Source organism: Esox lucius, chromosome 19 (genome assembly GCF_011004845.1).
Source record: "Esox lucius isolate fEsoLuc1 chromosome 19, fEsoLuc1.pri, whole genome shotgun sequence".
Classification (NCBI taxonomy): domain Eukaryota; kingdom Metazoa; phylum Chordata; class Actinopteri; order Esociformes; family Esocidae; genus Esox; species Esox lucius.
The window spans coordinates 39,093,926-39,118,228 of NC_047587.1; the positions used below are offsets into that span (position 1 = coordinate 39,093,926).

The following is a 24,303-nucleotide window of genomic DNA, read 5'->3' on the forward strand; positions in this document are numbered from 1 at the left end:
ACCGCTTGGGAGCCAGTGGTCCTCTGTACACTAACCGCTTGGGAGCCAGTGGTCCTCTATACACTTACAACCGCAGTGAGATGCAGAAGAGACAAATAAGCTTCCACAGTCAAGGGGAAGTCCGTTTAATGACATCTTGAGATTTCAATGGAGGACAGGGCACAACTCTGCCAAAAACATTCAAGCCTAATGAAAAAAAGAGCTATGAGATGGCTCCACTTCCTAGCGGAGCAAACAGCATATCCAGTACAGCTTTGGAAGTGTTGGAGGAACCATGTCTCAACATCAACACTCCTGAAGTATGGCCTTAGTTGTGAATATATCACAAAATTGGGTAGAAAATGGGTAGTGCTTTTCAGAAATGTTGTTCCTTTATTTAACTAGGAAAATCACCTCTCTTACAAGGGAGACCAGAAGAAAGTGTTACACAAGATCAAAGTGGTAAAAGTATTGTGCAAACTGAGGGGCAGAAAAAGTCACCAGCAAGTTCCATACTATATGTAGTACTCGGAGGTCCAGTGCACAGTTGCCCCTAATTGGATGGCATGAATTTAAACAAAGACAGGATGAAAAAAAAAAAGTACCAACCTGAGTGCCAACAGGAATCCAAAGCATTATTCATCCAATGTTTTTATCCTTACATTTGAAGTACCATTTAACCACCTATCCAAAGTGCTTAAAAGATTTGCTGCACAGCTTCAGAACAATCTGTTTATTCTCCAGTTTCACATTCTGAATGATCAGCATTTTGTTTTACAGCAATCTCATGTTAGCAGTCCATGTACACTAGCAGTTTTGACTGCAAGAGTAGATCAGTATTTAACAAGCCAAAGAAAATTGCACTTTTCCTACTTCAAACTGGGTATTAGACAGAATAACATCCATCAAAAAAAGAACACCAAAGAAACCCAAAAGGGCAGACTAAACATCAATGTATACAGATTACTTATTTAATTGCACAAAAAAATTCATAAATATTCATTACACAAATGTACAAAAATACTTGTACTCACTTTTTGTTCAAATATACTCTACACAGATATTTTGGCAAAACTTGGTTGTTAGAGAATGCATTCAAATGTCCGAGGTTACCAACAGTGGCAGCCATCTTGGACAGGTTTACAATTAAAGATCAGATAGGAAGGAAAAAGGAAAACCCAGTGGATACATAATCCATTCTGAACAAATGACAACACAAAACCAGAAGAAAAACACAAGGACTAAAGGAATAAGATGTCTGCCTCTACTTTGCAGATATCATAAGCAACTCAAGCCTAGCTAATTTTACTGAAGCGAGACTGAATATAGAAAACACTGTACGGGGTCCACTGAGACCTTGCTAATATGGCAACAAGCACTATGAAACATGGACACCACTGTTTTGCATTCTAACTCATGCTGTTTATCGCATCATGCATATTGATTGTCTACATCCCACCCACCCTCCCACCCAGACCCAATAATGAGCAGCTAGGTTTCGTCAGCACAAAGCTAGGTCCACTTCGAGTGTGAAGTAGGCTCGCACAGTTTTTTTCCTTTTTCTCATGGAAGTGCAGAGACTGTACCGTCAAAGGTCAAAAGGTCAGCCGCAGGGAGGCCTCCGCTGCTGATTGTCGTCCGCAAGATGTTTCCACGGTCTCAATTCTTCCTCTCCATTTTCCCCACAAGGGAATCAACATCGGTAAATCACCTTGATGTCCGTTAAATAAACCTGATTTAAATTAAATTGTTGAGTTCAGAATACCTTTACTCCGTGCGGAAGGGAAAGACTAAAACCAGCAGGTACTGAATGGCATCTGGGGAGAGCAAGAGAACATTTATTTAAACAACCATGTAACGCTGTTAAAATGTAGCTAATGAAGGTATGACATACTAAAACAGGCGATGGATACCGGACTCAAGTAGGACATAACACATTTTAGCAGCCAGATCAGCAGCTAATGAATTATACACAGATAAGAAATGCAGTATCTACCCAAAGCTGAGGGTAAACTACACTCCATGTAAGGGCAGTCTAACCCTGTTCCTTGCAAGCCAGCTTCCCAATTGTTCACTCCAACCCGTATCTAGCAGACCAGATTTTAATCAAATGCATGATCAGCTGAATGAGATTAGTTACTAGTTGGAGTTAAAACGCAACTAAGCCCTCTAGAAACTGGTTGTGAGCCCTGCTCAAGTGTAGTACTTGTGCCCTACTTCAGATGTAGTGGGTGCCATTTGGAACACGACCACGGCAAGTTCGGTTTCTTGGGTTACGGGATACTTACTAAAGACTTAACAGAACTGACGGGATTTCCATCCTGGCTGTGAGGTTTCAGACGGGGACGGATACCAACGCATCTGGGGAAACCACAGACAACATTATTAAAACCCATCTGGATGCATTGTGTTAACCGTCTCACAATATGTCTAGCATTTGCTAGCTGATTAACAGCTGCTATAAGATGACAAATGTTAATGATTAAATGCATTTGAGCATCATGATGTAAAATATCCTTTGGAGTTGAAGGTCCTGCTCAGAGTAATAATGTTAATTATTCTTCACTTTTCTGCCATCTGAAACATAATGAACAGTACACCGGCAAATTCAATGTCCTAGAATTGCTGAATACCTCATCTTCCCAGGGAAAACAACTTTCAAGGGTATGAAATGAATGGTAGCCACAAAGTAGTGTGTGTACAGCAGGAAAAAAAATAAACAGGGGATCTATTCTGGAGACTAAGTTTGACTAGACCAAAGATGCATTTGACATGCAACACTCAGAAAATGCCATTCAGTAAGCCGTACAGGAAAGCTACTGTAGTCAGGCCCAATCTCAGCATCTTTCACCACACTGCCATTAGTCTTTTTCCTGTCCTTGCCTCCATTGCATTGCGCCACGCATCAGACCATTGTGTTTCCCAGCCAAGGGCATTGGGAGAACACCCCTAAATGTGTCGGTAGCATTGCTTTCCCCCAGGGGATGCGCCACTGAGCCGAGGAAATAGAACAATTAACTTCCCATGCAAAGTAGATGAGGGGAAACATTTGTGAACAGAAGACCAATGAGAAGCCGTTTTGGTATCCTGAGAAATTTCAGCGCTTAGCTCAGCAGGGGATCAGACAATTAGACTGGAAGTCCCACCCACTTATACTACATTAAAATGGAGAAAGCTTTCAATGACAATGTCCACTTCACTCACAGTTAAGACACTTTTGGCCACTGGTTGTAAGTCATTGTTGAGCCAGAGTCCAAAAATGTTGTAGTGACATGTGCCAATGCAGTGCACCAGATTGTTGCTCCACTCAGGAGCCCTGCAGTTAATGAGATTTCACTGAATAGCAGCAAAAAAATTGCATTTAGTGTGACGAAATATTATCTGGTCAATAGCGACCTTAATTGTTAGGACATACAAGCCTGGACAGTTTTGGATCAAGTGAACTTTGTCCATAGACACAAAACCAAAGGTGAAGATTGGTCATTTGGTGCAGCATGTATTCAAAATGGCTGAAAATCCATCATGACAGGCCCTAAATTGACCCTTGCAAATAAATTCATCCATCTCAGTCTTTTGGTCATGAATGTGAACATACGTACCGGGCTGCATTATAATACAATTGTGTTGGAGTTGTGTGTACGGTATGTGCTCAAAACCATACCTCCTAGACATGTTCACAGGTTAATCGTGGCCATGTTGGTAACAGCCTGGATTATTTTGCTTTGAAATAACTTTGTACATAGATGCCATATCATATAACATGAATATTGGTCATTTGGTACTATAGGAGTCGTAGATTCACTTCTGAAAACCCAACAAGCACCAACAGAAAATACCTCAATACTGTAGCCCTGCAAGACAGAACGGTCAGATACACATGCCGGGAGGCAGAGTTAGTCTACCCATTTACTACTTTGACCTTTACCTCTGAGTTATTGCCGTGGAAACCAGCAGGAATTCCAGAAGCGGCCAATTGATGGGCCAGCTCACGATGGCTGGTTCTCAGAACAACCAGTCAATTGATTGAGGGTTTTGAATGAACAGCAATAAAATGGTGAGTCACATCACACCACTCAGTGATGGACCATGGAAATTGAGAAGGCAGGAGAGTACTTCATATCAAAGAGCATTAGAGAGAATGATATCTCAAGTAGAATTAAGCCAGAAATGCCTTATGGCATTTCCCAGGACCTAGAGAAGTGTTTCTCAACATCGATCCTTGAATAACCAACACAATTGTCACCCTGGAAAAACTTCAGAGGTCTAGAGGGTTAGCTGACAGGTTGAATCAGCTGTGCTTATAGGTGGGCTACAGCAACAATGTACGGTTGGGGGTACTTGATTGGAGTTGGAAAACATTGAGATGACATAGCGAGATGACACCATCTCCTGCATTAATCTGTCATCCCTTAGGGTCAGAGTTCAGAGTGACTAAAACCAAGCTCTACCTGAGCCATGCTGTCAAGACTCACTAGTTTTAAGAAGTCAAGAAAGCCAAAACAGTGTAGGCTTGGCTAACCGTTAACAGGTCTTTACGGGGGAACGGATTCACTCAACAACCCAACCAGAGAGCCAATTAAAAACAGATTTTCTCTGTTGTGATCTCTTAGCAACGATTCCAGGACACAGGAATGCTGTTTTGAGGAATATTCTTTTTTTTTTTTGAATTGGACAGTCTGTAAATGTATTTTACTCCACTACTGTGGTCTCAGACAACATGCACGACAGGCAGGTCAACACACATGGAACAGATCCCTTTCAGTGTCAGGCTGTACATTCTTCAGTCTGGATAACCTCACAACTGTAATGTCACGTGAAGACAGCTCAAATTCCAATCCAAGAACTCCAACTTAAGAGAACCACCACACCCTTCGATCCATTTGTACCCATTCATGTTCCTGCTGGATTTGTTGTTTGCTCTGGATAAGCGCTTCAGCCACATGACCACAGGGTCAAATGCTACTCAAACAAGGAGTCAGTAGGATGGAGGTTGAAGAGGCGGTCGATGCACTGGTGGGGTCCCTCACCTGGGCGTGGAGGGCGGCGGCGGCGGCAGCGGCCGCCGGGTAGGTGAACGCAGTGTGGGGTAACCCGGGGGTCAGCTCGGTGGTGTAGAGGGGGTAAGGGGCCCAGGCCTCAGGAGAGGCAGGGATCAGCGCTGCCCCTGTTAGGTCATCTGTACAGAGACAAATAAAGACAAGCTTAAATAGCATAGGGCTACGACTTAACTGAACTCAACCTGGGAAAATAGTCTACTGCCACAAACATCTACGTGACTGGGGTACAGAGAAAGGTCAACACACTTAACCCAACAGCATTGAAAGACATTGCGTAGTCAGATTGGTGGTAAAGGGGTGTGTCCACTTCTGACTAAGGGTACAGGAAAGGGACATTTGTTTCAGGTAAAAGACCTCCCCATTTCAAAGCACGTTCTCTTTAGGTGACATTTAAATAGCCCAGAAATAGATTAAGTCACTAAGAGTAACCATCCCTCAAAGGGATTTGTGATCCAATAGATGAATGATGCGTGAAATCGAGGTCTCCACCCAATTGCTTGCATCTGGGCAAACTAGTCAGATCAGTGACCTGTGAGTGAGGGCAAAGAGAATCTGCACGTCAACAGAGCCGAGGCCCTGCTCCTCTCTAGCACCTCTATTCCTTGTGCGTTTTAGGAAAAGGACCGGTGCCGAGACCATTTAAAGTGGGTTTGTAGGTGTAGCAGAAAGCAGTGTGCAGATGCACAATTGAACTTTTGATAAAAAAGTTGTCCTGGGGCCTCATATAAAGATGCGTGCATAGCTAATATCAGGACACCATCTATCAATAAACCAAATATTGAACAAGTAGAACTAACATTGAAATTTAGGATGTACTTTGAAAACAATTCAAGCAGACAAATCACACAGCAATGAGCTGCTATTGTTCGGCATCTAGATAGACATCGTTTCAAAACGGCAAAGCAAGGTGACAAAATAAAAAGATGTCCAAATACAGGTGAGCTAAGGGGACTTTTCAGGTGTACGCCCAAAAGGTATAGCAGATTTTTATGATGTCCAATTCACAATCATAGCAACAAATCCACAGCAGGGTCAGGACTTGACAGGTTCAGTCTCAGTTTGTGCCAATTTGATGGACCCCTGTGAAATGTTTGAGTGACAGGACCAGGATTCAAACACCAAGCTGCAATGACAGAGCCGTACTCCGTCAGTCATGATAAAAATGTTTAAAACATTTGTACATGATCAGTCCATTTGAAATCAAAAATTTTTAGGCATTCAATCCATACAATTTCCATGCGTGCCAGAAATAAAAGACAACACAGAGCTGATAAATAAAGTCCCTGGTTCCTCCAAACATGGCGAAAGAAATTGGAAATGGGACATTAGGCCCCCAAATTGTCTGACCAGCCTAACACTATCACAACTACAGGGAACTAAAGAAAGCAACAGAAGAAAACCATCAGCTTGAGATGTAGAAGTGAATTAGTTGATTCAGCACTGTCTGTAGGTCATACAGAGAAAGAATGCAAGAAAGGGGCGAGGGGGGGGGGGTAGAAAAAAAAAGGGGGGGTAGGAGCCTATGTGCACGTGGTGAGTGTTTCTAGGGTGCAGCCGCACACTTACATGGATCCCGTGCAATGAAGTGAGCTCCTAGAGCTGGGTGGATATTTGTGGGGTTCGGTGTGGCCATCAGCTTACTCTTTGCCATCTTCGTGTTGGCTTTAGCGAACTCTAAGCGCAGGGTCTGGGGACTCTCGGGGTCAAAACGGATCCCCTAGGGAGACATGGGGAACACTGTAAGGGGTGGAGGTGGGGTGGAAGTGACTAATCTGAAGAGGTGCAAGGTGCTCTCTAGCCTGTGTTCACGTGCATGCAGGTAAACCTAGTCAGATACTGGGGGCGACCCTTCGGGACAAGGCCCCTAAGAAAAGGGTTTACATTAGGACGGGGTGGGGGGGGGGGGGGTGGAGCTTCTGAATAGTATGGAAAGTGAGAGCTTTTGGTTGGTTATATAGGCTGCACATGGCTACATAGGGCGAACCGTAGAGGCCAAATACAGTCACAGTAAAACAGCCACCCTGTTGCGTTTCAACTGCATCATGGGAAACGGACAAGCGGTTCATCTTCCTTACTGGACAGCCGGGACTTGGACAAATCGTGCGCTTTCATTCAGTTCTTATGTGGAGGAAGAGGCCTGCTCAGTAATCAGGGCTAGCTTCACGTCAGCTTATTGGCAGCTGGATGGCTGCTTACATTTAACGCGTTCTTTGCCGCTTCAGCGCCGGTCCGGTTGTCAAAGGTAACAAACCCGACAGGCTGAAAAAAAGAACATTGGATCAGCAAAACACAACGTAAGGCTGATGGCTGTCAACCTGGCTAAAAATATTTAAAGTCTAGATAGCGTCTCAACTTAAAACCTCTGGATCATTCTGACTTACTTTGGACTGCTCATACCTCAGGTAGGGGCATAATCTCACCTGCTTTGATGTCAACTTGATGAGGGATCCTTCGTAACCCTGCAAAAGCAAGTCAAACCAAAAAAATGCTTTAAGTTGCCACAGATAACAAGCGAATGCCAAGCTTGACAAGACAGAATTATAAAGAAATGCTGCATTAGGGAAGACATATTTTAAAATAAGATTCGGGCCTACCTTAAATGGTCTGAAGAGCAAGTAGAGTTCTCTGGGCTTAATATCAACCGGAAGGCCACTGACAAAAAGTGTGCGCACCTGGAAACACAAATTGTTAACTTTGAAATGCATGCTACTAAAAGCATAAATTAGGTTGATAGTCGGGTATAAAAACAAGGGTGTGTTTAAGAGTTAGAGCAACACGCATGACAAATCCAACCAGGCTAAGTCGAGGCATAGTAATAACATTAAAAAGATCAAAGAACAAAAGACCTAGAATTAACCCAACTAAGTTTGAAGTGAGAGAAGACTTGACATTTTTGGAAAGTACATTCTGCAAATGTCCTTTTATTAGTTCAATGACATAATGTAGCCTACTTCTGATTCCAATCCATGAACAATTACTCATGTCAGAATGAATCTATAGTGAAGAGGTTCACAAAGACTAATGAGAATCCTTGATTAAGCAGACATCAGGAGTTGTAGGCCTAAACTGACTGAACAATAAAATGCTAACCATTTAACAGATGCTCCCTTTCACATTTCACAAAAACTACACAACTTTAACTTGCCTCATTCAAAGAAATTACAATTAAACAGCTAATCACATTGGTATGGCCTGAATGATGAATAAATTGTTTTCACAACTCATTTCAACCAAATTTAAGGTTTAAGGTATTTGATGGAGTTTCAGTCCACACTTAGTGCCTTTTAGGAAGCTTTATTCTTAGTGTTTGTTTTTAAAACTTGCAAAAGTTTAATGGCTTAATACACTTCTGCCTCTTCTGTCTGCACACAGCTAATCTGTCAGAATGTTTTCACTCTAGATTGGACAAGAACATGACCCAGGCTATTAAAAGTAAATTGCCAAGAGCTTGTGAGCAGACAGTCTTTTAGCAGAATTCAGGCCACTTTAGCCAAAGATAATGACTATTAGTTGAATGGAACTTGCTGATTAAGTCATCAGGTGAATGCCATTTGTAGGCAGGAGGCCATGTCCTGTGGTAGTGGACAGCTTTCAGAAAGGTGAGGAATTAAGGCTTTTTAATAAAGAAGCGTCTCACCAAGCATATGCAATGCCTCAAGGTTACTGGATATTGAGGATAACATTTCCTGGGACTACACAAGCACGGATGTAGGATAACCAGGAAAGCTTTTACAAGTAATTTAGCACTTTTTTCCAGGATGACGGCATAGTGAGTACACACTTTTCTCATCTGGGCCCTTCAAGAAAATCAAACCCACAACCTCTGCATTTCCAGCTCCACAGGACAGGACAGTTGAAGCTTTTCTGTCATGAAGAGTATCCAAACTTGGTGCGCTACGGTCAAGGAGGTGTGGGATTTCTACTTATTAGTAACATTCGTCCGACCCCAGGAATAAGTTTACGGTATGGCTACAGTTAATGCGAATCCTAATATTCAACTATCCTTCTTGTTTTGCAAAGATTCACGAATGACCTTGCACATATCTAACAAAATCAGCATTGTATGGAGCGCTCTCCCCTAGGCCTGCCTGACCCCCCAGACAATGTTACAACTACCAAATAGGATATTGTAGCTCCTTACACACGTCAAATCCTCACATCAACAAGTACATCGGTTCCAGGGGTCTTGGCCTTTGCCAAAGACCTCCAGGAGGAGAACAGTAAGCTTTATCATATCATGGCAGTAACGCTGCTGCAAAAGCAGCCCTGACATCAAGGCTATAATACACCATGTTGACAGACCGCCGGATTCATCGGAATCGACCTGCCAGTGTAAAGGCAACCATTAACAGGCCTGGTAAAATTTGCATGAGCAAAGTTACAGGGTCTGCACAAGGGGCGGGTTGAACTAAGATGAAAAGTACAACATTACTGCCTACTACAGGTGAATGTTGGTCATCAAGAAGGCATAATTACTTGGCAGGTCTCAGCGCACTCGAGGCATCATTGGACCAAAGCAGTACTCCAGAGTTCCTTTAAGCTCACCCGGGTTGAACAGGCAAGTGGGAGGAGCAAGTTAAAAAGTAACCAGCACTACTTTGCCGTTTCAACGTGTGCATCATCCAGAGGTGTACAACACCCCCTTTCCATGAAGCAGATGTTCAATTAAGTTAATTGAAATGTAAGAAAAAAATTAATCTATGTAAGGAGCGGACAGTAAAATTTTTTGGGCCAGGCTTTAACATACATAGTAGAATGAGGGAAACAGGGGAGGTAGAAACAGGCAAAGGGTGAAAATGGGAACTGAACCCTGGACCACAGATGGGGATCCGTAAACTGTGTGTACACTGATCCAGCATTAACACTCCACCACAGCTCAGCACAACAAGAAGTGTTAAAACCATAGAATATAGTTCACACCTAGAAATTATTCCCATAAAACCCAGCAGCAAATGTCATTTGATCAACTGGCATTTCACCAGTCATTTATCCCATGAAGAATTTCAGAACACCTTCAAATAGTCTGCTTCATTACTAAACCTATTCAGGTCAAGGTGATGTTTGTCAACATATTTGCATCAATTAATTCTACCCAAAAATATATTCTTATATTCAGCCAATATTAATAAGCCACATTGTCCTATAGATGTTGATTAACAAAATGCTGAGATGGTGTAATCCTACACAAAACACAGACCCTATTTGAAGGGGATCTAAAAACACCCAATGGAAGAAATGAATGGTGCAAGAACCCAAAGTACCACTGAGTTTAGCTGCAAGGTTTTGTGAGGCTTATGACTCATTATTTTAGTCAGGTTAATTCACTGTTTGAAGACTGGACTGTGGGTTTTAAACTGCAACACAGGCTGTCTCCGGGGAGATGCCAGAACAAGCCAATACAGATCACCCTCATGGTAGACTATAAGCTCAACAAGTCACATGAACAAAGTACATAAAACAATGATCAATTTCTAATTCAGTTGTGTACTTTACAGAACATGGGAGGTACTGTTTGGCTAAAGCTAAACGATCGTGCAGGAAAATGTACGCAAATACATACTTCATGTTGCCTACTTACACAGGCTTCAAGGCTTAAACGAAGGGTTCTCAGCTTGGGATCCCTCAACAAAATGTCCCATTAGACAGCTTTGCAAGTATGTCAAAATAAGTTAGCTACTCATTAATATGGACTTGTGGAAAAAAGATCAACATTAAAAGCAATCCAACAAGTGCTCACATTGATTACATTTGAATTCTAAATGCATTTTATTTACAAGTGATCAGTCATCTTTGACAGTGACACTGGAGAAGTTGACATCAAAGGCCTTGTTTTGGTTAGCAGCCCCTGTACTAAAACCCGCTAATCTACAAGCCACTCATTACTAGTGACACTTCCATGAAAATACTGTCAATACACAATCAATGAGCTTTCAAGATACCATACAGTTGGAGCAACAGACCTGCACATGCCAGAACATTTTAGGGAGTAATATTAACAACCATTACAGAGCTGGATAATGTTACTTCATATTCTACAGGAGTTAAAAAAATAATAATGAGCTTCGGTACTAAGGCAAGAGCAATGGACGCAAGAACTGAAAGGAAATTAGGTGATGTCCTAAAAATACACCATTTAGAAGTTTTTATTTTGAGAAATTTGCAAAGACGTTGTTTCCAAACAATGATGAAAAAACAGAGTTACATTTGTTTTTTTATTGGATAACAGTTACACTTTCTGCTCTTGCGGCAAACATATTAGAAAATATTACTTAAGACCCAAAAACTAAAATTGGATGATCTCAAAATTACTACACTGGGCAATGCTGTTATATGTGCTGTAGAATGTTACAAAACCTGTAGATATCTTGGGATTTGGTAAATCGATCATCTCTTTTGAAACGCATTAGAGTTGGTGAAGTTAAAGATCCATTTTTAATTATCATTTTTCACACTCATCTCTTTTATACACTTAATTTGGCTGGGAATTCCAGACATCCAGAAAAGACAGATGTTGGTTAATGTTTGTATAAGGTTGTACTGCAGAAACTTCCACATTATCGGACCAAAAAAAAGCTTGAAAGCCGGCAGTTACCAAATTCGCTCTAGACTGGATTGAGATACTGCAGGCTTACAGAATTAGAACTGCTTTTGGCTGTCACACACCCCACTCATGGAATGCCTAACAAAGTAGCCATAAACATGATGTTCTGGAGCACATAAGGAAATGTAAATGTTTCGTAAATTACAATTTTATCATTCAATGTGATTGCTATTCTGAATGTAAGGTTTTATATTTGATTATGCATTTTATGTTTATTATTGCTGTAATACCGGGCACAAGGCAAGAGATCAAGGACTGCTTGATTTCCCTGCATAGAGCTAAATTAAAAAAGTGCGTTTTGCGTGGATTTTGATTATGCCCCCAACACACACACACGATAAGATATGCTGAGGTAAAAATTATGTAGTTTATTCTGAACATGAAGGGGGAAAGAAATAAAAATAAATCAACGGTCAGTAATTCGCCCAGTCTCAATCAAGAATGGAACTGCACAGGACACAGAAACCCGACCTTTTCTTCAGGAAACACCCGAAGGTCAAGTGAGACTAATAAACGATGTAGGGTCGCTGTTAGTAAACAAGATGGTATCTCTAACTGTGGTGCAACTTCACATGTTAACTAACATTGAAACAATATTTAAAGTTACGTTTACTTGCGCTTGTTTCACAGGGTAGTTTATAGCAGGTGTGTCAGTGTTAATCTGCCGACCGCCTCCATAAAAAGTGACTCAAAAAGTCAACACTATTGTTCTACGATTATGCTCCGTCATATCCAGATCCAACATCGGCATGGTCAAAAAAATACATGTTGGAGAATATATTTTTTTTGCCGCATTCCCTAGTATTATGGAATACGCCCCAATAAGGCCTAATGGGTTTCGTTTTCAAAAGTTTCACTAATCGGGTACGACTCGCTAGAGGTTATTAAAAAAAAGTGTAAGGTATGGCATGACGCATGAACAAATTTGACTGCCCATAGCTTTGATATCCGTAGACCGGCAACTTTTATCGGTACAACGGTTTTGGGATACAAAAAAAGTTATATTACAAAGACACGCACTTCAGATTCACACCTTATATAAACAAACTTAAGACTTCAATTGTAGGCTCATTCGACCGGATAGAACCATCACAGACCTGGTCAGTCAACCCCACTGACACGCAATTTTTTTTTCTCTTCAAAACACCAAGGGCTAAGCTTCCCCTTACCTCCTCTTCCAAGGATACAACATTGTTGTTCGGCTCAGAATCAGATTTGAGACTCATTGTGTCACTTTTACGTTTCTTTGTGCAAGCAAAAAATATGTTGTCCCTGTCGGTGGATGTTTCCCTGAAGTGCTTTAAAGTTGCAGAAGAAATCTTGGTGCCGTTTCGTGAGACTTCAGAAAAGGGGTGACCAGGTGAAGCCGTGCTTTAAAGCCAAAATTATCCGAGGAGGTACCACAAAATAAAAGTCAATAAACTAAAGGTGAAAGTGGATAGGTGCACTGTGAAGGTGAGAGAAAGGGAAAAAAAGAACTGCTCTTGTTCCCCCTTACTCACATGAAGCTCATTTGATTTAAAACGAAATAAGGAAGAAAAAAATCGACCTAGGAGAAATTTAAAGGTACGGGATCCACGCTGTTGTCTCTCGTCCCCTGCTTTACAAATTGCTCGTCAATTACATGAAAAGCCAAAGCGAATGAGTTGCACACATTTCTGATGGCTCTCAGCTGGTCCTACAAAGCCCAACCCACTCCACGAGTGCATCACGGTCTCTATGGGAACCCTCCTGGCCAATAGAGACAGTTGTCCAAATTTCACTCACATGTTTGTTGAGGTTTCATGTTTTCATATGGTTCAAGTAGAACTTTGAAACCGGTAAATTATTTCACTCATAGGCCTACGCATCTTAATTTCAAAGAAGGATAAGGACTGCAGATGTTCACTGAATGATCCCATGGTATTAATCGAACATTGGGCTACTTCACAAGGCTTCACTTTGTCTGCACATAATCGATATTGCTGTATCCAAATATGTCAATAATTACAAACGTGTTACGAATGTGGTACTTAAATATATTACACATATATCAAATAAAACTACATACAGTACATAATAATGAATATTATATTTTGTATACTTTAGAAGATAAACTATCACACTCCTGAAGTGCATATTTCCTTCTTTTCTGATATTAGAGTAAGCCTTTTAAAATGCTGTGTGCCTCTTAGAAAGATTTATTCATAGGTTTAGACAATACTGAATCTACAATCACAATTTATTTATTTAACAATTTATGACAAAATACCAATATTCCCCCAAATATAAGACTAAAGAAAGACCTCCCAAGTTGTCTCTAGTGCATGCATCACTTTATAGGTTCTAAAGTTTCCTTGTGTTTTCTTTTCCTATAATTTACCCTGTCCTGGGCCTTACCCTGCGTGGTGCTGAATTAGCTGCTAATGAAGCGATCGAGGGAAGGTTCTGAGGACGGACCCAAGACCTCTGAAGGCTTTGACGCAGAGCAAAACAACACCCCTGGCTCAGCTAACAGGGATCCCTTCTCTCCCCACTCCCTCACTGTTGGCCCCAGTGCAGGACCCTGGACCTACTTTCGTTCCCTCAGGTGTTAATGATTTCTTTGCAGAGCTTTGTGTGGCCCATTACATTTCTGTGGCAAGACTGAGCCCTCAGCATTAGCTGCCATGGTTGCTCAATTATAGAAGAATGGGACAGAATGTTACAGAAACAGTCCGATGGAATTGTTCGGAAAGGGGTTGGATATTTCATTAGTTTAGCCTATGTTTTCAGCATCAGAGAATTGGAGTCCCTTGCTTTTCAGTGTGGGAGCCCCCGTTGATGGCCGTACGTTGAGGCGCTAGACCATTTTCTAGTGTGGAGCTAGCTTGTGTCTCCACGAGCAGGCCGTTTCCTGACTTTGTGTGGGAACACAATTAGGATAAGGCCGGGTTCCCGGGGGGAGGAAATATTTGGTTCTTTTGTAATCATTGACCCAATGTTGTTTCTTACAGCCAGCTCTATAAATAGACACTCTGAGGCCTCTTTCGTTTTTCCCTCCATAACTTTTTCTTGGCAGGGGTGCAATATATTAGCCCTCCTAAGTAACTGCTGGAGTGTATTTCATTTTTTTATCTTGTGAAAACATTGTTGGTTGTATGAGGGACTCGTTTGTGTGATATAATACACATGGAATGTTACAATAAAAAAAATTATCCTGTTAATTTATCACAAATTTTAGGGTATTCGATTTAATCTGCTGTTCATGTTATGGTTTATGTTGCTGTTTGTGTTATTGATCGACTACACACAAACAGAACACAAAAACAAATACATATCATGTATAACCTATACAACATTACACAAGATCTCAAACATATGACTGGTTTCATTCCATTGAATATTGTCATTATCTAATTCTGTTGGCACAGGAAAATAATTTTAAAATCCAATGCTGGTGAAGGGATGTACATTTCAACCACTACACAGATGTTATATGCAAACACATGGCTTGGTTTATATTCAGGCCAAAGTAGTGAAAGACGAAACTTCCGTATTTTTTTGATGTGCACTCAACACTTCAGTGAAAGAAGGATCTTTTCCCTGGAGCCAGTTGTGTGCAGAGCCTGATTGCTTGATTTCTGGAGGGCTTTCCCAAAGATTTCCTTTTCCCTCCCTTTATTTCTATCTGCAGGCTTCAGGCCTGCCAGTGTGACCCAAGTCCTGGATTAAGGACTTGGGTCACTTTGGGTACCTAGTGGTCAAGAGGGTTATGCATTAAATGAAAGGTTGCTGGTTCTAATCCCTGAGGTAACAAAGTGAAAAACACTGTAATTCTACCCTTCAAACCGGGTACCCCTAATTCCTCCCAGGTCGTTACTATAAATAAGAATCAGCTATTAGCATACACACCTGGTAAAATAACAGTAAAAATAAAAGCAATCCCATTACATTTCTAAGAACATTTCTTATTACTGAAGAGGATACAAAACCATAAATTTGCTACGGTATTCACTGGTTGGCTGTATAAGCAGTCAAAAGGGCTGAGGTTGGCCAATAAGAATAATTAAAATATTAAATGATGGGGGGATTTTAACTATTTTTTAATTTTTTAAAGAGGACAGGTTCCTCTCTCCTTTTGTATATTTGTCTCTATTTTAAGACCATGGGAAAGTAAACAGGTAGACAGAGAGTATAGGAAAGCTCACAACATGATACATCAGGGACTCAAACCCCTGCTGTACCGGGCTATCTGGTTCAGATGTCAACCACTCACACAATTCTTGGCATGCAACTTGTCCCTCCTGCTGGGTAAATCTCCATAATAAAGATGTCTCCAAGCCCCTGAACTCTATCAACCTCGCAGGGATCTAGATAACGGCCCTTGTATCTCATATTCCAACACTCTTGAAGAAACTTGATTCATTAATACAAATTCAAGACAACGTCAGTTTCCCTGCAGAAGTGTTTCTGAAGTAAGTAAATTCATTGAACCTGTGTGTTGTTGGATTCCACAGGATTAGCATCAAAACCTGATCAGTGGTTGTAACATTGAGTTATAAACTGGCTGTAAATTAAAATTAATATATGACAGCTAAGCACTTATCCTAAGTTTTAGTTGGGTAGTAAGTGGAAATTCATTATAGTTCTTACTTTGATGGAAATCTTTTGGTGCTGCTACTACTCAGTCTCAGTCATACCAAATGTGGAAAGTTGTTTCTTGTTGAACCTTGTCAAAAAGAGTTATGAGATGTTAGAATCCCTCGTCTTAACGTGTTGTTGAACTTAGTAGAAGTTAGTGTCAAAGAGCATACCAATTGAAAGCAGTATTCATCAATACGTGGATATGTGGACACAGAATTTGGAAAGCAGAATTTTGGGAGTTATTGAAACAGAAGAACCCATTAGTCCCAAATGTCAAAATCACAATTGTTGTAGCCATCACTGTTTGGAACAATTGAAAAAAAAAAAACATTACAGAATGTTCATAATGAGCAGATCCTATTTGACTAATTACATATTATTATAAAAGAAAATGCTTTTAAAAGTGTTTTTAAAGCTGCCCATTATAAAGTTGGAATATCCTTAGACCCAACAATATCTGAAATAAATATTTATGACAGCATTTTGTAGATTAAAAAAATATATATTTACTTGGACATGTATTTCCTCCAAACCACATAGATAAAATGTATACATGTTACTGCTTAAATGTTCTGGCACAGAACACACCATTTTATCAAACATTTTCTAAACCCAGTGTGTAACATTGAAGAGTTGAGGCAGGAAGAAATGAGAACATTTAATAAAAAGAACATTTAATAAAAACAAAACTGAAATAAACACACAAAAACACCACAACATCACATTGGTGTAGAAATCAAACAAAGACTGACCTGAGCCACTGTGAAAGGAAGAAATTCTAAATGGACTGTCCTTTTTTTAAATAGGGACAGTGATCAGGAACACAGGTGAGGGCAATAACAACAAACAGGTGTTTGTGCTCTAAATGAGGGAGAGACGGCATTGGATCTTATTGGCACGGCAACCTGCAGTGCCAGGAAGTGACACAGTGACACAAGTGACACAGTATCCTAAAATTAGGATGAGATCAAAAGGACACAAGTCATGGAAAAAGTGTGCTCTCCTGATCAACTTGTGTTTTGGTTCTTACTGTTACAATCAATAAAGGTGTATGGCTTTTATTTAACAGGATGCATGCACCTTTTTAACAAGCTTTTTTAACATTTACGTTTAAGTCAACAGGCGTTCTCATCCAGAGTGACTTACGTTATTGACAGCAGTCAAGTGCTACACAAGACATTTAACTTTTTTTGAAAAAACATAATTTTCTATTTCGCCATCACTCTACTAGACATAGCCTCTTGCCTGAGTCACTGGGTTGTCTTGTCAGCTTCCACTTCACTGGATATATAACTTTGAGCAGCAATAAAATATTCAATATGTCTAAAGTAATTTCTTGTCTGTGAAAAATGACACAATGATGGTATATACCATTTAACAGAGGCTTTTATCCAAAGAGATGTGCAGTCATGTGGGCATGTATTTTACATGTTGGTGGCCACAGGAATCAAACAAAGAAATCCTGCAAAGAAAAAGGGCCATGATTAACAAAACTGTGATTAACAAAAATATGATTAGAAGTTCACTGAATCGCATCTTTATTAATTAATATTTACCTGGCCACAAATGCCTGTTTTATAAGGCTTATTGGCATTCTCTCCCAGGATGTTCTTACGGCTTGGAATAACTGAAATGACTGAGTGAAATCTTTTTGATGTAACTGTAGATCATGCTCTCATTCAGCAATCTAGCTTTTTCCCCAGCGTATATATGAAAGTGGTGTTTGTTTCAGTGTCCCAACAGGAATGGAAAATCCTTTGTGCTGTATATGTATTTAAACTGTTGTAGTATGTGATGTATATCTGATATAGTGGAAGCCTGTACAATGACTGTACATTGAGTACATTGACCTAAATGGCTTCTACACTTACGCAAAAGATGCATGCTGAAGGATATATGATAGCATAAAGCTTTTGTCTCAGGTAAAATCTCTCTGAGGGTTTATTTAGATCTAGCTGAGTACATTCAACTCCCCCTGACAATGGGCCTCATTCACCAACCATTCTTAAGAAGAAATTCCTTCTTAAAACCCACCTATGCAGTTTCCTCAAAGATTCTGACAATCACCAATGTTTTCATATTTGGGATTTGTTCTTAGGTAACAAAATCTACACACACTGAAGATCACACGCACATTTGAGTGCTGACATGTTTGTGCCAAATAATTAGTTATTGCGTTTTCTTCAAACCTACAGTTATGTAAAATAGATAGGATTGAATTTAAAATAAAATTTCAGAATTTATTTTAATTATTCTTCTATGTTTGCAATATAATTTTTTTTTACATCCTCAGTTGTGCACCCTTGTCAGGATGCAGTGTTTACTGAACCAGTAAAATCATCCCATGCATCTTTTTTGTTGTTATTTTATATCCACTACTGATGCTACTGAATATGACAGCTTGTTTGCTGTTCCTTTCCTGCAGCAGCACCTCCACTTCAGAACTACTGAAGATTTTTTAAACGTTTGGATTCAGGTGCTCCACAGTTTTTAGATTTTGGTTTGGGCATTCTTGACCTCTGTCAACATTTCTTTTGAATTTCGGTGTGTGATTTCTGTATGTGCACACGGCCCTCCAGTCTCATGCCCTTTTATGGGGATTGGTGGGGCATTTACATATGTGAATTGGGAACAACTTGCACACGCTTTCAATGAATGAGGACAATGGGATTCATAAGTATAAGAACATAAATGCAGACAATTCTGCAGTTTAAGAACACGTCATGAATCTGACATAGACTTTTAATAGGACCTTTCTCAAGAACAAATTTAAGAAAAAACTTAGGAAGATATTGGTGAATGATTCCCATTGTCCTTGGTAAATACAGGCTATGTTTGGAGGGCTGAAATTAATCGTTTTTGATAGTTCTTTCTTATTGACATACAGAAATCTGATTTTATGAACCTAACTTTTAGTGTAACCTCAAAAAAATCCACACTCCTACAGTAACCCAGAACTCCTAACCCTACATCCAACCCCTAAGCCAAAAATAGTCTTTCTATAAGTGACAATTGTACAAAAGGTCCTCACTTGTCAGTATTTTCCATAGTTAAATATGCTTCTGTGGAGGACTTTTTGAGGAGGAATAATAGTCCTCACTAGTAAGGCACTACAGGAACATACCCGCACACCCATTGTAGACAATGAAATCACATACAAGTAGGTGACTAGTCAAAGAAAACAGAGGAAGGCTGTAGGATGAGGCGGAACCAGCTGGGATAGAAGCAGCTCCTCTGGCTTCTGATAACAGTGAAGAGTCCCCCTCCTTTTAAGGTGATCTCCTGGATGTGTTTTGCACAGGCCCAACGCTCTCTGTGCCAAGATCATGGCGAGTGTTTCTCAGTGACTCCTCCAGCACTGTCATTGGGACATTCACAGCCCACACCTTCTGCACGTGTTTACCACACACTCAGACATCCCCCTGAAAAAATGGAGAGAGCGAGAAAACTGAGTTACATAGCTGTAGTTAGACGAATGCAGAATTATCATGTATGGAGGTTGGACCAAACTACACTGTCCCTAGAATATACATCACACGTTCAGAACAATGAACTATATAAACATGATAGCTCTAGTCCAGTGCCACAGGTCCATTTATGGTGTCCTGCGCAGGCCCACTTAAACCATCTTCACTGTTTATTTTTCCGAGGCATTTAGGAGCGGAGCAAGACCTTAATCTCACAATGGCAATATTTTGTTAAAGGAGCAGTTCACCCAAATGACAGTATGATATGTTTCCCTTTTATGAACATGGTACGTACGTCGGAAATAACTTCTTAGTAAAATAAATAAATTATGCACTTGGTGAGAATTAACTCGCTAGAGGCCAAGAATATACCACAAATAGAATGTTTTATAAAAAAAAACATAAGCAAAGAGAAAAACATTCCAGGTGACTACCTCATGAAGCTGGTTGAGAGAATACCAAGAGTGTAAAGCTGTCTTCAAGGTAAAGGGTGCCTACATGATTCCATAAGTGTTATTTCATAGTTTTGATGTCTACACTATCATTCTACAATGTGGAAAAAATAACTGGTACTGTACAATATGAGCATTGTGTCAATGGGGAGACAATTTTACAAGCGCTAATTTACACAGATTGTATATTTTTGCTTTCCTTTCAACTTGCCTTGATGTTCAGTGGGAGCCAATGTTTACTCTAGTTAACTCACCTACTTAAGAATCTGTTGCTAACAACATAAATTGAGATGTGGTAGGACCTGAAATGTACAGATTCTCAAAAACCCAGAAATTTGTTAAAACATTGTTCCACTGTGATGTGAGAGGAAGTTTGGTTGCAGTCTTTGTACACAACGGGTTATTGAGCTTAAGGGGGTAGTCCTGTTTTCACCATGTGTTGAATAATGAATTATGTACATTACAAGTGTTCTCTTTGATTTATTAGAAAAGGGAAAAAAAATCACAAATGGGCCCCATTACCTTTTTACAGCGCTGAGGGTCCACATTATACTCATCTCAAATTGAGGTTGAAGCTCACTGAAGTAAATTACAGAATAAAGTAAATTATGGTTGATATGTGGTGCAAAAAAATTTCATATTTGTCCAGTGACTAGAACAAGATTTGTGACACAACAGCTAAAACATTTGTGCCACAAATATCCAGACAGAATGTCTATTGCTCCCAATAGAACCAGTTGCAAAGCCTGTGTGGTCCAATGGCTTTATTGCATTGATTCGATACCCAGCTAAATAAACCAAGAAGAACCCTATTTAGAGAGATATGAGCTATTTTGTGTTTTCCAGTCCATGTAGGGAAGCGAGGCAGTCAAGGACATCAAAGCAAATACTAAGAAAAAAAAAAAACTCACCTAAATCTATATTGTTTCTTGCTGACCTCCACGTGAGTGTGTGAGTGTGTGCCAGTCAGACAAAAGTCAGGAGGGGGGAAATGGAGTAAAAAGTATGACATCCTTTCTGGCTTCCACATGACGGGAACTCTGGAATGACGTCACTTTCATGACGCTTCTCTGCACGTCTGAACTACAGCCCTGCTGGGCCTGGAGGGTGGTCTTGAAAAACGACTGTTGGTGAAATCCTCAAACCCAAAATGTTTTATATTTAAAAGACTGACAGAGGGCTTATGTTTGTATTTGAACATGTACGTGGCTTTGGAAAAAGTCTGTGGGATGTTATTAAGAGTGTGTGTAGCCCGCGCTGTCATTCCTCCACTTTTCCTGAGCCAGCTGATGGAAAATCTGGAGGGTCGCACACCAAGAATAGGCTCTGGGAGGGAGGAGCCCAGGGATAACCAGTGAGTGGATGGGGAGATCTGGGGACAGAGAGAGAGATAAGACTGATCTCCCCTTCCGTTACTCTCTTCCTTAAAAGGGCCTGTCTGTTCCTGCAGACCTTATCTCCAACTCGTGGAGAGCAGGAGGACTGGTCCTTGCTCCCTGACACTCAGCACATCCCCTACCCCCCTAAGGAGGGGTCCTGATAAGCACATTAAAGGCCGACACTGCCGTCCCAGGCCCGGCTCCGTGATGGGGCACCTTGGGAGAGATGCCTAGGTCTGGTTCTGTCGGGATGATTAGGAGTTACAGTTTTTGGGTTAAAGGATCAATTTTGCTGGCCAGCCATGGAGAGGATATATTTGAAGTAGGATACATTCTGTGTTGGGAGGCCCTTTGGAAAGAATGACCAAAGACCTCAGTCAACATCCTTTTCATTGTTTTCACTGTCATCATTGCTGGCCAGCCATATATGCGCAATATTGTGTATACTAAGCCTTTCATATAAGATTTACAGATCGCCCCCCCCCCAAAAAAATTTAGCCCATTCTTGTTAGAATTTTATACACAGTGGGTATCAACATCCTGATTGAAAATATACCCTTTGCTGATATAATGGCTTAAATGAATGTCTGACCATTTCCACCTTTAATAAGGTCTTGTAACCAAAAATATTTATGAGAAAAACAACTGAATAATTTCTTTGAGAAATAATAACAAATGAAAAACTGTCAATACCTTCATGTGCACACCCCACAGCAAATTGTTTCTTAGCTATTCTAACAACGTATTGTAGCTAAAGTTAACTTTACCCCACTCTTCTTGGTAGAACAATTCAAGCTCAGTCCAATTGTGAGAGAATCTCCTGTGAAAAAGTATCTTTAAAAAAGTTATATCTTCTTAGTGTATGATTGAATTTACAATAACCCTAGATTGTAAATCACATGGCAATGGATGTTTAAAGTGGCAGTTTATAACACCAGCTATTTCTTAGTCAGTCAGTGGTAGCTAGAACCAGCAATAGCATTGCAGACAGCAGTGTTCTGCGAACAGGAGTGGCCTTAAGACAGAGAACCAGAAGCAGGCTTTTAGCAGCCCTCTGAGGGCCTGTCTTCCATCTCGCTGCATCTCCTTCCACACAGTCGATTCTTCTGCTTCATTACACAGGCAAGAAAGTACAGAAAGTACCTCTCTCCTATCGCACATGTTGGGCCTGCTTTTAGAAACCTCAACCAGTCAAAGAGATGGAATGCAAATTAAAAATAAATGCAATGTTTTTGGCAAAAAAAAAGAAATGGCATTGGGGGAGTAGAGCTAAAGTTAAAGGGAAAGAGTTGAACTTAATGCAAATGTCCTCTGCCATTTCTCAAAATAGGATACAGAACGCATTCATGGTATCGCCAGACAAATGCGGAAAACTGAGGCATTGTGTAATTAATATTCTGTGGGTAAGGGATTTTTTTAATTTCAGTAAATACTCCATATGACATCATGATATTGGGTATCCACAAGGGAACACAAAGTTGGCCTATCTGATTATGTCTATTGTGCTGTATTGCCTCCTGATATTAGTAAGACTTTGGATAAAATGGAAGGTCATCTACTTCTTGTTAACTTCCTGGAAACTACTATGAACTGGGAAACACCTGTACTTTAATACTTTACCCTCCAACATAGGAAGTGGTCACCTCTGGCTAATCAAATACACTTTGTATTAATGAAATGCTGATTCAAGTGATTACATTGTTCAGTCATTTGAGTGGGTGTTCTCTTTCTGTGTCAACAAACTCTAACTTTAATAAACTAAAGAAAGAATTGTCATATGTCCATGAACGAATGCACACAAATCATGAAGGTAGCCACTAGTTTCTCCTGTGTATAACCCACATGAGACATGAGAATTCCTAGCCCAGCTGACTGAGGCCTGAAACGTCTGCTGCTGTCAAGCCCAATGAGGCTCACCGCCTTCAGCTGGTACATACACCGCTCAGACCCCAATGTCCAGTTACCCTTATGTACTCTGTGCATTAGCCACCTGCCGATGCTTCCCACTGGGCGACGGAATTGACCAAGCCCTGCTGACAGAAGCTGAGAACACCACTGGGTCTTATTATAATATATATATATATATTTTTTATATTTTTTATTTTCAGTTCAGTTACTGTTCAGACTTGATTTTACTTGTTTTATTTTGTTTCAATATATATTTAATATATATTGTATATTATATATTACATTTTTTATATTATTTAGTTTAGATTAGTTTTATCACATGGAAATAACATTTGTGTTGTAAACCTATGGTTTGTTTTTTGGTTGTCCTTTTTTTGGTAATTTTTAAGATAAAGCGGGATGAAAATAAGCTGGTAATTTATGGCTTCCTGGTAAAAAACAATATTGTAGGGATCTAAGAATAATAACATAATGAATTGTGATTTATCTAATAATGTTCTTTACTTAATCTTAGAATTTGTTCATATTTCTTCTGTAGTACATTACAGAATGCGTTATAATTTCTTCTGTTATGAATTTTACAATGTGTTGACATTTTATTTCAAGTAGTTTAGTAAGTTTAAAAAGCAGTCCATAATACTAAAGCTTGATTTGGAATTAACTACAACATTGTTGTGTAAAATGTTAATAAAAACAGAATGCAATGATGTGTAAATCAGTTCTCTATATTTAATTGAAAATAGTAGTTAAAACTGAGAAATGTTATTGTTTCTGGAAAAATATATGAATTTAATGCCAGCAACATGTTTCAGAAAGGGTTGGGACAGGGGCATGTTTACCACTGTGTTTCATCAC

The 24,303-nt window shown here is 40.1% G+C and overlaps 1 protein-coding gene and 1 long non-coding RNA gene across 4 annotated transcripts; both read right to left on the bottom strand.

Annotated features, from left to right (window-relative positions):
- Positions 1-697: 697 nt before the first annotated feature.
- rbpms2a (RNA binding protein, mRNA processing factor 2a) lies at positions 698-13,303 on the bottom strand. 3 transcript variants are annotated; one of them, XM_020040494.2, is made up of 8 exons: positions 12,807-13,303; positions 7,631-7,708; positions 7,418-7,495; positions 7,233-7,295; positions 6,603-6,753; positions 5,007-5,155; positions 2,268-2,340; positions 698-1,796 (listed from the first exon to the last, which is right to left on the bottom strand). In XM_020040494.2, exons 1-7 carry the CDS (start codon positions 12,861-12,863, stop codon positions 2,275-2,277), a joined length of 642 nt encoding a protein of 213 aa, XP_019896053.1. In that variant the 5' UTR covers positions 12,864-13,303; the 3' UTR covers positions 698-1,796; positions 2,268-2,274. The 3 variants fall into 3 exon arrangements, with proteins under 3 accessions (XP_019896053.1, XP_010882622.1, XP_019896054.1); XM_010884320.3 differs by having other exon boundaries at positions 7,457-7,495; positions 12,807-13,300; XM_020040495.2 differs by having other exon boundaries at positions 13,140-13,238.
- A 3,484-nt stretch (positions 13,304-16,787) lies between these two features.
- On the bottom strand, positions 16,788-21,133 carry LOC109616914. Its single transcript, XR_002198220.2, has 3 exons — positions 21,073-21,133; positions 19,367-19,664; positions 16,788-17,704 (listed from the first exon to the last, which is right to left on the bottom strand). It is a non-coding gene; the product is annotated as an uncharacterized LOC109616914 (long non-coding RNA).
- Between the last annotated feature and the right edge of the window lie 3,170 nt (positions 21,134-24,303).

Coding starts and splice junctions, on each gene's coding strand:
- rbpms2a (XM_020040494.2), bottom strand. CDS start 12,863: ATGAGTCTCAAATCTGATTCTGAGCCGAACAACAATGTTGTATCCTTG. Junction 7,496..7,630: donor TGCTCTTCAGACCATTTAAG/GTAGGCCCGAAT, acceptor TTGCTTTTGCAG/GGTTACGAAGGATCCCTCAT. Junction 2,341..5,006: donor CCGCCGCCCTCCACGCCCAG/GTGAGGGACCCC, acceptor TGGTTTCCCCAG/ATGCGTTGGTATCCGTCCCC.